This window comes from Parasteatoda tepidariorum, chromosome 10 (assembly GCF_982258835.1).
Source record: "Parasteatoda tepidariorum strain Cologne lab strain chromosome 10, Ptep-v5.0, whole genome shotgun sequence".
Taxonomy (NCBI): Eukaryota; Metazoa; Arthropoda; class Arachnida; order Araneae; family Theridiidae; genus Parasteatoda; species Parasteatoda tepidariorum.
In genome coordinates, this window is record NC_141764.1 from 69,592,486 (window position 1) to 69,604,794 (window position 12,309).

A 12,309-nucleotide genomic window follows, 5' to 3' on the forward strand; every position below is an offset into this window, starting at 1 on the left:
ATGAGTGCGGCCCTTTTTTCTTTATTAACTCCATAATTCAGCCATAGTTAGCGTAACTCTGCAATAAACAAAGATGTTGAATGTATTTTAATATACTTACGAAGTCAATAAACCATAAAAATCTTCGGTGTAATCAAATTTAAAAAAACTTTTAGACACACTAGAAATAGGTAACTTTCAAGCATAATTTTTAAAAATATATATAAATTTGCTGATAGATAGAAATATAAGTAAAGCCATAAGTTTTGCGAGACATTACGCTAATTTACTCTTGTACTGTAGAACTGGAATTTGAAATTTTTAAATGCTGAGTATTTGCAATACTGAACACATAACTTATGAATAATTCATTTTTGTAGTAACAACAAGTGAGAATTTTTTTTGAAAAACAGAGGGAAAACGAAATAGTTTCACTAATCCTACTAAAACTCACAAAAACTGAATATTTTTTATATATAAACATTTTACTTTTCAAAAATTTATTATTACGTCATATAGTGTGTACGTTTACATGTTAGGGTTTTAGAGAAGGGCCCTGTTATGCTATTAACATTAATAATAACCATATTAAATACTTTACCGTTACAAAAAATATAATTGTGTAATATATATTTCTCTACTACCTATTGATTAAAAAAAAAACAGTTATTAAAATATAAAGCTTATAACATCAGAACTCAATTTAATAATATAGAATTGCAAATGTATTCAAATAATAATCTTTCATCATAACAAATTTTGATTTATGTATATATTAAATTATTCTTTCGCTTTAGTCAATCCAAATCAAAAACATGGATCACATGATCACCCATACCTAAATGCTCTTTCATATCACTTTTGATAAACTACTTGGTGCTTTCAGTAGGCTGTCAAAATTAGTAAACCTGGCCAGTTTATAAGAGGAGATAAATCACAGCATATTCACTCACCAGGACATTTAAGATGTGTACTGTTTCATAGAAAGGATTTACATTTCAACTCCCAAAGCAGTACTGTAGCACAACAAATAAATAATAAGAATCATCCTTATGAAATAACATATTTAATGAAAATATATTTTTTAAAACAATAATTAAACTATGAAAACTTTGTTATGTCAATAATCAAAAAAATACAAGAAATTAAAATAGGAAACAACGTTGGAAAAAATGTAATAATTTTGATTTATATTTACGATAAAAGTACTTAATGTAATCTGCAAGACTAGGAGGACTTAGTCTTTCATAAAACTAATATTTAAGGTACTTTTTTCTAAAGTCGGAACAAGAAACATTGTGTACGTAAATGAATACAAAAAGATTGATAGCAAGTCTTCAATTCAATCCACAAAAAGAAAAAAATTACTGTTTCATGAAGAATCTTAAGGTAATAAGTCTTTTTATCTGGCAAATATTTCCTAAAACAGCTCAACGTGTTAAAGTTCTGTCATAAATCTTTCATAAAACTAATTTGAATAGCTTAAACTCTCTCATTAGTGGTGTTTATTTTGAAAAAATAAACAGCATTAAGCACAACTTATTGTCAATTTATTTTCTTGAGAATAGTCCATGCCAAGGGTTTTCAATCTTTTTAAGACTAGTAACATATCCTAGAATACCAATCACACAGCAGGTAATATTATATCAAGGTAAATTTATAGTTATTTACTTCTTTTATGCAGCATATATTTGAAAAATAAAATATCTTTATTGTGGTTGCTCAGCGGTAAGCACATGTAAAGCTAGGGTCCATAACTCTAGACTGCATTGTTAGGTGTTCATGCATCGCTTCCATTTTTTTATTTTAGAAACATTAATTTCTTGTTTGTTTTTTATTAATTAAAAAAAAAATTCTACATTGCATTTTAAAATGAAATTGTTTTCATAAAGCAATTAATGCTGCAACATTCTGAGGAGTACATTGATTTTTTGTAACTGGTTCATCTAGTGTATTTTTCATTTACATCAGTAAGAAATATTCCGTTTTTTATAAACAATAATGAGCAGTTATTTAAACAAAACTGAACAACTGACCTGGTTTTTAAAACTCCCAGAAGCATTGAAACTAGCAACATTTGTGAATTTGATGAAGTGCATTACATTAAGCATCAAGTAACACCATTATATATTTTTGCTATTTAGTCTATCTTCAAAGTTAAAAAATGATTAAATTAGAATTTTTAAAAAGTGAAGTGAACTAAAATATTTCCACTATAAAACAGTACAATAAAAAGCCTTCATTTTTTGTAGACAATAAAAAATGTGATTAAAATTGAGTCTAATGTCAGATTGATATGCATTAACATAAACTAATCATTTTGATTTTTCTATCACTTTATTCTTTTACGCGTTTAATGCCGAGCTCAGGGGCAAGAAAAGCAGCGAACATATTAAAAACACAAATAACGTATTTTGCTATAGGCTTTTAAAAATTCAGAACTATACAAATAAATTTTTAATTTTCAGCTAGATACTTCTACTAATACAGTAGATTTGCCAAGTTAAAGAAAGCATTAAAAACACAACAGTTTAAGTAAAACCAAAATTTATCATCATTATAATTTTCTTCTTTAATTTTTATACACTTTATGGTCAAAATGTATTGCAAACAATAAGAAAGGAAATAAAAACTAAAAAGAGCTAGCCAATTATTTTTTTTCTTTCCATTTTCAGCCAAATTTTTTTCCTTAACTATTATTTGTACTCCGTCATTTAAAGCAAAGAAATAAGATCAAAATTATGCAAAAACATCACTTTTACTTTCTAAGCTTAATCTTAAATGAAGCTTTGATACTTCATTTAATTATTGAAATAAAAATGAATCATAAATATTCCATTTTTGTTTTATATAATGTATAATCAAAACAGATACATTTCTTAAATGTATACTTTAACCATTATGAAATACAATATTTTTATATTTTAGCAAGCTAAGAATATACGTAAACAATTTAAATAAAAGTTTCATTCATTGCAAAAATCTTGATGTAAACAATGAATTGACTATATATGATAAATTGTTCATTGTAACGAAAAGCATGGCATTTAAACCTTTTAATGCAAAAGCTTTACAAGCAATTATTTAAAATGTCATTTTAATAGGGATATAAATATAATTTGAAGGCTATCTTTTTAAACGATTTATAAAATAAATGTAACGTTAAATCAAATCATAATATAAATTTCTTATAAAACAAAATATATAACAAAACTATGCAATACACATATAGAAATAGAACATTCAGTTTGGTTTAAAATCAAAAAAGGAAATTAAATATGGGATTAGATTATAGTGCATGATTGTCTATCTTTTCCCAAAATGGCAGATCGAATCAATAATTAAAAAAATAGCAATCTGCCATCGTGAATAGTTACTTTGACTGGTGACACACGAAAAAGTAGGTTCCAATGGGGGAAGCTACAGTACTCCAAGGCAGCTGAAACATTCGGTGAGATTAGCTATAAAGGTTTGGTAGCACATTTCTTGCGAAATATTTTTACATTACTCATATATATATAGATATATATGTATATATACATTCACAAAACTAGACAGGGTTACAAAGAAGCTGTGCTTTTATCTCACTAACCCAATTGTTGGCAGTGTTATGTCCCCCAATTGTCTGAAGACAGTTTTTGACGTTTCATGAGACCCCCCTCGTAGTCTAGGGTGGGAGGGTCAGGTGATGGCGAAGCTGAGTGGGTGGTAAGGGTATGGCAAGGAGACAAGTTACCATGAACGGAGGGTGGCCTACGTCCCGGGGAAGGACAGGGCTCGCTCTTGATTCGCATTGACAGAGGCGAAAGTTGGGAACTGTTAGAACTCAGTGTCAAGTGTGGCATCGGACTTCCTCCGAGATGAACAGAATTTGAACTGAAATAAATTTATATTTATTTTAGTACATGAAGTTTCTAGAAATTTTTAAGTACAATTTATGGTTAAAAAATTGCCTTAAAGTGATTAACTTTTTAAATGAATTGTAAAAAAAATGCTGTTTCTGGTATTAAATGTTAAATAAATGAAGTGATAAATTGTATGTTTTCAAAATAAATAACCATTAGATAAATTTATATTAAAATTATAATATAAATTTTTAAATAAAAATAAGTTAACAGGGGTCTGTCTAGGTTTTTCTGAGAAGTACCTATTTTGTGAAAATTTAGACATAATTTGTGAAAAATGAAAAATTATATTAAAAAATTCAACACAAAAAATATGGATTTATCGTTTCTTAAGGGATACAAAAATAAAATTTTAAGAAAAAGTATTTTATGAAACTACTGTTTTTCCTAAAGTTGAATTTGTGAAGGTACCGAACGGTAGTAAATTCGGCCTGGACAGACCCCTGGTTAAAATGTACCGTTGTAAAATCTACTTAGATAAGATTTCGCTTCAAGTTGACACTGTACGCACGTCTTGGTAAAAATTAAACAAAATTTCTGAAATAATATTGATTGTTGATAATATTGAATAATACTGAAATACTATGCTTTATCTAAGAAATTAGTAAGTTTTTTAACCCCTTCAGGATTGGAATCACATATATGTTATTATGCGATTTTCTGTTCATCACTCACAATATTATATATAAATTATGTATTTCTGACTATAGTGATCGACGATCAGACGGATATGATCTGGGGGAACAATTTCTTCTTATTCTGCCTGTCCCGAAGGAATAGAAATTCAATATTTTTTTTTACCTATTTTCACAATAAACATTTGGAACTAGTTTTTCTCGAAACTAAAAGTTTCTCCTTTTGTTTTTCAATTAATTATCTTATTTCTACTTTTTCAAAATTTTAATCCTTTTTTTTTTACATTTTTATGCATATATCAATAAATAAGTGCGAAGGCTTTTTGTTTAAAAAGAATTTCATGTATTTTCACAAAAGATTTTTTTTCATTTAAAAAAATCAAGTAATAAGGAAAATTTTCAAAACTCTATTAAAACAATTTTTAAATCAAGGACATATTTTGAATCAAAGACAAATTCGGAACTAGTTTTTCTCGAAACTACAAGTTTCTCCTTTTGTTTTTCAACTAATTATCTTATTTTCTACTTTTTCAAAACGTTTAATCCTTTCTTTTTTTTCACATTTTTATGCATATATCAATAAATAAGTGTGAAAGCTGTTTTGTTAAAAAACAATTTCATGCATTTTCATAAAAGATTTTTTTTCATTTAAAAAATCAAGTAATAAGGAAAATTTTCAAAGCTCTATTAAAACAATTTTTAAATCAAAGGTAAACAGAATTGGAAAAAAATACACACCTGTTTAAGTTTGCAGAGCCTGACCAATTATGTGAAAAGCTTGAAGAACTGAAACTGCTATTTAGTCCTAGTTCTGGACTTAAATGGAAGTCACCTATTAAACATACATATAATATAGAAAAATAATTTCCTGTAATTAAAATTTCTTTAAGAAATATGTTTTAAAGAGGCTCATTTTATTTATTTCACACAAAAATCATTTAACTAACTAAAATAAGCTAAGTAATTATAAGTAAAAATTTCAAATTAATAGGATTTTTTTTTCATGTTTGCGACTTCATACTTAATTGCTTATATCAAAAAACAGAATTGTAGAGTTCGCTAGATCGAAGGGAATACCGAACCTGCAACCTGTCATCGAGCACATCTTGATATTCTTTCTACTCGGAAATTAGCTGTAACCGACTTAAAGATACAGATGTCATTTTTGTTACCGCGAACTTTTCCCAGCATATAAATATCTGTGAAATCACCAAGCTACTACTACTACTACTCAGTGTGTTATACACTTATTTTGTATTTTAATTAATTTTAAGTTAGTCACTCAGTTTTGTGACTGTATCTTTTTCCGGAAAATAAAACTTTTATTTTTATATTCTGATTGTTATGGTGTTATTTTTGGTTCCCGCAAATGTGAGAACGTTATGCTAGTTCCTACAGAATCATGTGACCTTTTTTTTTTAATAAAATACATGCTTTTAAAATTGATGTTGCAAACAAACAGCTTCATAATCATGTGACCTTTTTTTTTTAATAAAATACATGCTTTTAAAATTGATGTTGCAAACAAACAGCTTCATATGTAAAACTATTAATAGCAAAAAATTAGATATTTTAGCATTATCATAAGGTTTAAATTTTGAAAACAAAAATATAAAAACCAACGTCTAGCTTTTTGAAAGTTTGAGTTTCTATAATGTAATTTAATATTACTATACTTCTTTCCAACGAAACTAATTTTCTGTTTTAATTTAATGCTAACTATTCACTTTTATCTCAGCTAATGAGCAGATTTAAGTAAATCACAATATCAAAATAAAAACCAATGCATTCTAAATAAATATAGTTAATCATAATTTTTGAAATATTTTTAAGAAACTTTTATAAAAAATTTAATAAAGCATATTGTTTCTAAAGGCTATAAATACATTAAAATAAATTGCAATAATAGCTAATATTCAACTAAATGTAAAAATTTGTAATAACTTGCATGGTCCATTGTGTTTTTAAATGAAAATTTTAACATTTCCTACGATACTATACGGGGTGGGCTAACAAATATATTTGACTCATCGCTGTTCTTGCAGCAAAAAAGTTGCATTTTCAGCTGATTTTTTTTAATTCTTAACATTTTTTTTAAAGTATTAATAAACAAAGACTTTTTCAGACATAATCCTTAATAGAAATTCTTTTCAACAACATTTTATTTCAAAAAGTTCTTTGGTATAAATTGATTGTTGACATTTCGTGAAAACAAAAAACCAAAAAAAATACTTAAAAATTATGTATTTTTTAAATTTTGAGCTTAAATATCCTATATTTATTATAAGAAAAAGAGAATACTCACTTGAGTTAAAAGACGAAAGATTGGACGGATAACTGGACACATTATTAGGTGTGGATACTGAGACTATGGGTGTAGGTCCAAGAGAAGTTCGACAATTCTGTAATATTAATGGCATTAAAGATGTTTCATAGTGGAAATAACGCTTAATATATTCATTATTGTTTCCAACAATTATATTCTTTTATTTAAAATAGAAATCCTTAATCTCTTTTAAGTGTTCAAATAAGTTTAAATAAACAATGAAAACAATATTAAATTAAAGAAATTCAGCAAGAACATCAGCTGACACCTCAACCAGGGTATATAACAACCTGGAAAAAATTAATGGGTGGTAACTAAGATTTTTCAGGACTACTGAAAAAATGAATAAATTTATTCATTTGAATAAACTTAAAGAATTTCATATGTGAATTACGAAATTATTCCCAAATTATTTTTTTCACCCATATATATTACCTTTAAATTAACTATGTACTGGCAGCTTAAAACATCTAGATATATCTCAGATTTGTTACCACTTTAAAAACCTTTTTAGACCGTGGGAACACCGTCAACTCAGCTACTAAAATTTTAAGATCTTTTTTTTTTAATTTAAAAATTTAAGCTCTTTTTCTTTTTTAGTTTAGTTTCTCTACTCTATAAGCCTGAGACTGAGCCCAAAAATTACCATAATCAGCAAACAATATTAGAAAACTACAGTAAGAATATAAGAGGATTCACCTCAATTACTCAAGTTTCATTAACCAAATAATATAGTACAAGAAATATGCTAGAACTTTCAAAATCAGATAAATTAAAAATTGGATTATACATACATTTTAAAATTAATTTGAATGAAAATTACATAACTACACAGTTTTATTCAAGTGCTATCCAAGTAGTAAAAATTTAAATTGTTTAATCTCTGAGAATTAGTTTGGACTTTTTCAGATTTTATTAAGCTGGTTGATTTCCTGTAACATAAACCTCTGGTAATGTTATTTAATGACAGTGTTGACTTTTTACGCTGATTAGTTTCATTCAATAAAAACCAATATTTGACTAATATAAGTTAGTCAATGACTAACAACATAATTTTGAATATTTCATCCACAATAGTAAATGTGAAAATTATTTAAACCTCCAAAAATTTATTTTGGTTTTTTCCTTCCCATACAAGATAGATAATTTCGTGCAAGCCAATTTTGTTAAAATGAAATTTTATTAATGACTTAGCAGGAAAAATTCCATATTTAAAAATTTATATGTATAAATATTAAGTACATTATGAAATTATTAAACATCTCATCATTAGTTTAGAAAAACTATTGAATTTTAACTATAATTTTCCAAGTATAAAGCTCAAGAACTAAAATGCTGTACAGCATATGTTTATATTTCCGAAAGAAGAAAAAATTCTGTTATATTTTGTCTTTCAGTATATTAAGTAATTTTGCATGTACTTACTACAGGAGAAGGTGAGTGGGGAGCATTTGGTATGATGACATGAAAGTTAGATCTTGAAGGTGAAGGCTGCCTGCTGTGCCTTCCATCTATGCTACCTTCTGGTGATATGCTGCCAGGAAGAGAGCAAGGAGAGCTACCCCTCTGATAACCATTACTACCTCTACTCACATCTAGCAAGTTACCTAAAATTAAACACATACTAAGTTTCTGTAAACTAGCGCTAGGCAATTTATAATATCTAGGTAAACCACTTTTACCAAACCATGTATTGTAACAATAAATACATCACACAACAGAATAGTACTAAATAATTTTAATCATAATTGTGAAGTTTCTAAGTTTAAGTATTAAATTTTTAATTTGATTGTGTGTGTATGTATAGATATATATATATATATATATATATATATATATATACAGTACAGAACCCATTATCCGGAAATCAGAAAACTGGAAAACGAAAAAACCGGAACGAAATTCGATAAATTTTCCCACCATTTTTTTAAAAAAAATTTTTTTTTCCTCATAAGATTTTAGGATTTTTCTTTCTCTTTGGAAAGATGTTTTCCTTACCATCATTTTGGAAATAATCATTAGTGTATTACTTCATAATTTTTCTTCTTTTTAGGATTATTTCCAAATATTTTTCCTTTTAGTTGGGTTTAATAATAAAAAAAACAGCTTTTTGTAGCGATTCAGAAAACCGGAAAAAGCAGTTATTCGGAATAGCGATGGTCCCGATCGTTCCGGATAATCGGCTCACTACAGTAAATATATATATATTACAAAAAGTTATTACCTCATAGGAGGTAAAAATAAAAATGGCCAACTAAAAATCTGCTTAAAAAAGCACTTAAAGTGCCAACCGAAAGGGAAAATAATAAAAAAGAAGTAACATTGGAAGCACTGAGTTACATAGCAGCATCGTCAGGGGGGTATTGCCATGCAGCAAGTGTGGAAGCAGTTTCAACAATTGGTGACAAACTAAACCAAAGACCAAACTAAACCAAACAGCAAGTCAGACAAAGACCATGTACTGTAACCCCATAAGTCAAAGTGGAATTTACCAGATGGAAAATAAAATTTAGAAAGTTGAAGTTTCGTATACCAAACAAGTAGGTGGTTCAATAAGGAAATCATTTAACCTTAATATAACAAAAGGAAATACACAAGATTATTTTTCAAGGAAATTACATCTTAGAATGTTATTTCTTAATGTTAATATATAGTAGGAGCTGCCATTAGGTTACATCTTGTTTTTGAAAGTGTAAATGAGTACATAAATTGAGGTTACTAATGATGTAAAACAATTTACTAAAAAAATGGTCACAATTTCCAAGAAGAGCCAGAACATACCAATTAATGTTGAGTGAATACTTCACTCAGATGTATAGCAGATAATAAAATTGTTGACCTACCACAGGGTGGCTGAGGACTCACAGACGGTGGCCCATGGTCAAGTCCTGTAGGTTCGGGTGTGTAGCTTACAGATACGGGCAGTGGTGAAGGAGACAGTTCTGTAGAAGATCCTTGAGGACACTAAATGGTCAAGTAAAACTAAATTATACAATCTGTAACAATATCCTTCTCACCACAAAATCATAACTAATACAGAAATCACCTTAATATAAACACTACAAGTGAGATAAACAACTTTTTTAAACTAAAACTGTTGGCGATTATGAATTTCGCTAGTAGCAGCAACTCCGTCCCCCCGCACACTTTACACTCAACCTTTCGTTTAAGCTCTCGTGCTTATTGTTTTTCGTAATTTAACTTTGATTTGATAACTATTGTTTTATAATTAATTGTAACCATATTTTGATAATTATTGTTTATGGTTAATTGTAACGATATTTTGGAGCATCGTGATTCATTCGGAATCATTTAATAGATTAACTGTTTTCGTTATTATTATTTTTGTTTACAATAAAAACAGTTGTCACTGTTTATGAGCTATTTTCTTTAGTTATTAGTTGTCATCCATGGAAACTTTATTATTAAGGTACGTTGGACCCTCCAAAAACATTGCATTTTTTTTCCTTTTTGTAAAGTAGAATTTTAAAAATCAAGTTCAAATGAAAAGGCTTAAGAGAATATAGAAAGACACCTCACTATTCCCAAAAGTGACATTCTAAAATCAAATAGTGTTATTTCCAGATAGATACTCTGTAAGGGTTTGGAATTTCCTCTAGTTAACACAAAAGCATCTTATTGTCTGCGTTATGTAGAAAATACTTTTTTTCCATGAAAAACATTTGTGAAAAAAATATTTCTCCTGCACATTTATATCCTTATAATGAAATTTAAAAAACAAGAAATATTTATTATTTCGCTTTAGTTTAAGCATTGATTAGGAAGCAATAAAAAATAAATTTCATAATCGGATCACTAATTTCCAATTAACATTATTACTCATTCCTATCTTAAACATAAGGGAACAAATTATATTTAACAATGCATACTGGATGTCGAAAAGATTGAATAAAACTCACCCGACTATTTCCATTCATTTGTGAATTCCTCTGCATCATAATTTCGAACTCCTCATTAATTTTTTGAAATTTTGAATCAGATCTTGTAGGCATAGAATATTGATCCATGTCAGGCTCTGGGCTATCACAGGAGTTGGAAGAGCCTTTGTGCTCTTTCTTGTTTAAAGCCTGAAATTCCAATTTCTACTTTACAGTGATTTATTGATCTAATTACGTAATGCTACAACAAATTTATTTAATTTAATATATTGGAATGCGCTAATTTTTATAAAAATTCCAAGTTTTCAACGCAGAGTTATGTAAATTTAACAAAAGCAAATAAAGATGATAAAAAATACAACTACGCAAATTTCGGAAAGTAGAATCTGTAAGTGCCAGTAATGTATAAGTGCTAATTGAAATATTGGTATACAAAAAAACTCAACTATTTCCTATTTTGAAAAAATAAGGAAATCGAAGAATTTAGAATAATTCCTATCTAACAGACATTGGTCAGTTTATATTCGATAGAAAGCTTTACTTTGTTGAAATGGAAGAGTAAATTTAAGTTAAAATATTTTGTCACAAATTATTTAAGAGGAAAAGAGATAATAGTTTATTGACTGCCAAGCACCAACTTTGGAGATGACTGTGTTATTTATTGTTATATATGCATTTGAATACTATGTTGAAAAGAAATAATGCGGCTTTAAAAAACGGACACATATGCTACCCATAGTATTCCTATAGTCTAGTAAAAATATGACAGTTAAATGCAGTATTTCAACCCTAAAATGCATTCTAAAAGTTCCCCAAAGCTAAAATTATAAAAAGTAAATGTACATTTAAAATTATAAGCTGAAATTATGAAATAGGAATGAACGGTAGAATGCAAGATTAACAATCAAAGTTCTTTAAAGTATCAAAATAAAACTCTAAATTTATATACCAAACAAATTTGCCTGTTTATAATAACAAAGGATTTTCACAAATTAATAAAATTGAGGGTCATTTACAATTTAAAAAAAAAAATTCAAAGTAAATTCAGAAGTTTTGAAAAGTTTACATAAGTTAAAATCCCTGTAATAACTAGGAATATGCATGCGGCAACACAAGTGAAAAAATTTCTTAAGTTGCTAATAGAGAAACTATAACCGTTTTAATGATAACATTTCCAATATATAAGACAGAAAATGCAATAAATAGATAAATGAATTGAACATACCTCTACTATGTCATTATTAGTCCTACTTTCATGAGGCTCATTATATTCTGTGTACTTCAAAAGTACTTTGTCCATGTCAGTACTTGCATACTGAAACAGTTTATTGGTACTGTTAAAAATTATAAGCGCGATTTCACAATCACACAAAACACTAAGTTCATATGCTTTTTTCATTAGTCCGAATTTTCGCTTTGTAAAAGTGACCTAGAAAATAAATTAACACACATTACTTTAAAAAACAAGATCAAGACACATATGTTAACTGCAATAAATAATAAGTTATAAACATTGTACTAGAAAAACATTTAATTGAATAATGCACATAATAAAATTGTTATGC

General features: G+C 27.6%; 1 protein-coding gene across 6 annotated transcripts in view; it reads right to left on the minus strand.

Annotated features, from left to right (window-relative positions):
• Positions 1 to 2,542: 2,542 nt before the first annotated feature.
• The window catches only part of LOC107443495 (myocyte-specific enhancer factor 2C), a 75,909-nt gene continuing 66,142 nt past the window's right edge, over positions 2,543 to 12,309 (minus strand). For 3 of the 6 annotated variants that reach the window (XM_016057381.5, XM_016057377.5, XM_016057380.4), the window contains 7 exons: positions 11,970 to 12,173; positions 10,766 to 10,948; positions 9,689 to 9,809; positions 8,271 to 8,452; positions 6,825 to 6,921; positions 5,258 to 5,351; positions 2,543 to 3,855 (listed from right to left, as the gene is read on the minus strand). In XM_016057381.5, coding sequence (XP_015912867.1) covers positions 3,588 to 3,855; positions 5,258 to 5,351; positions 6,825 to 6,921; positions 8,271 to 8,452; positions 9,689 to 9,809; positions 10,766 to 10,948; positions 11,970 to 12,173 — 1,149 coding nt within the window. In that variant the 3' untranslated portion in view covers positions 2,543 to 3,587. The remainder of the gene's footprint in view (positions 3,856 to 5,257; positions 5,352 to 6,824; positions 6,922 to 8,270; positions 8,453 to 9,688; positions 9,810 to 10,765; positions 10,949 to 11,969; positions 12,174 to 12,309) is intronic. The other 3 variants (XM_071184069.2, XM_016057384.5, XM_071184070.2) reach the window with 1 other exon arrangement.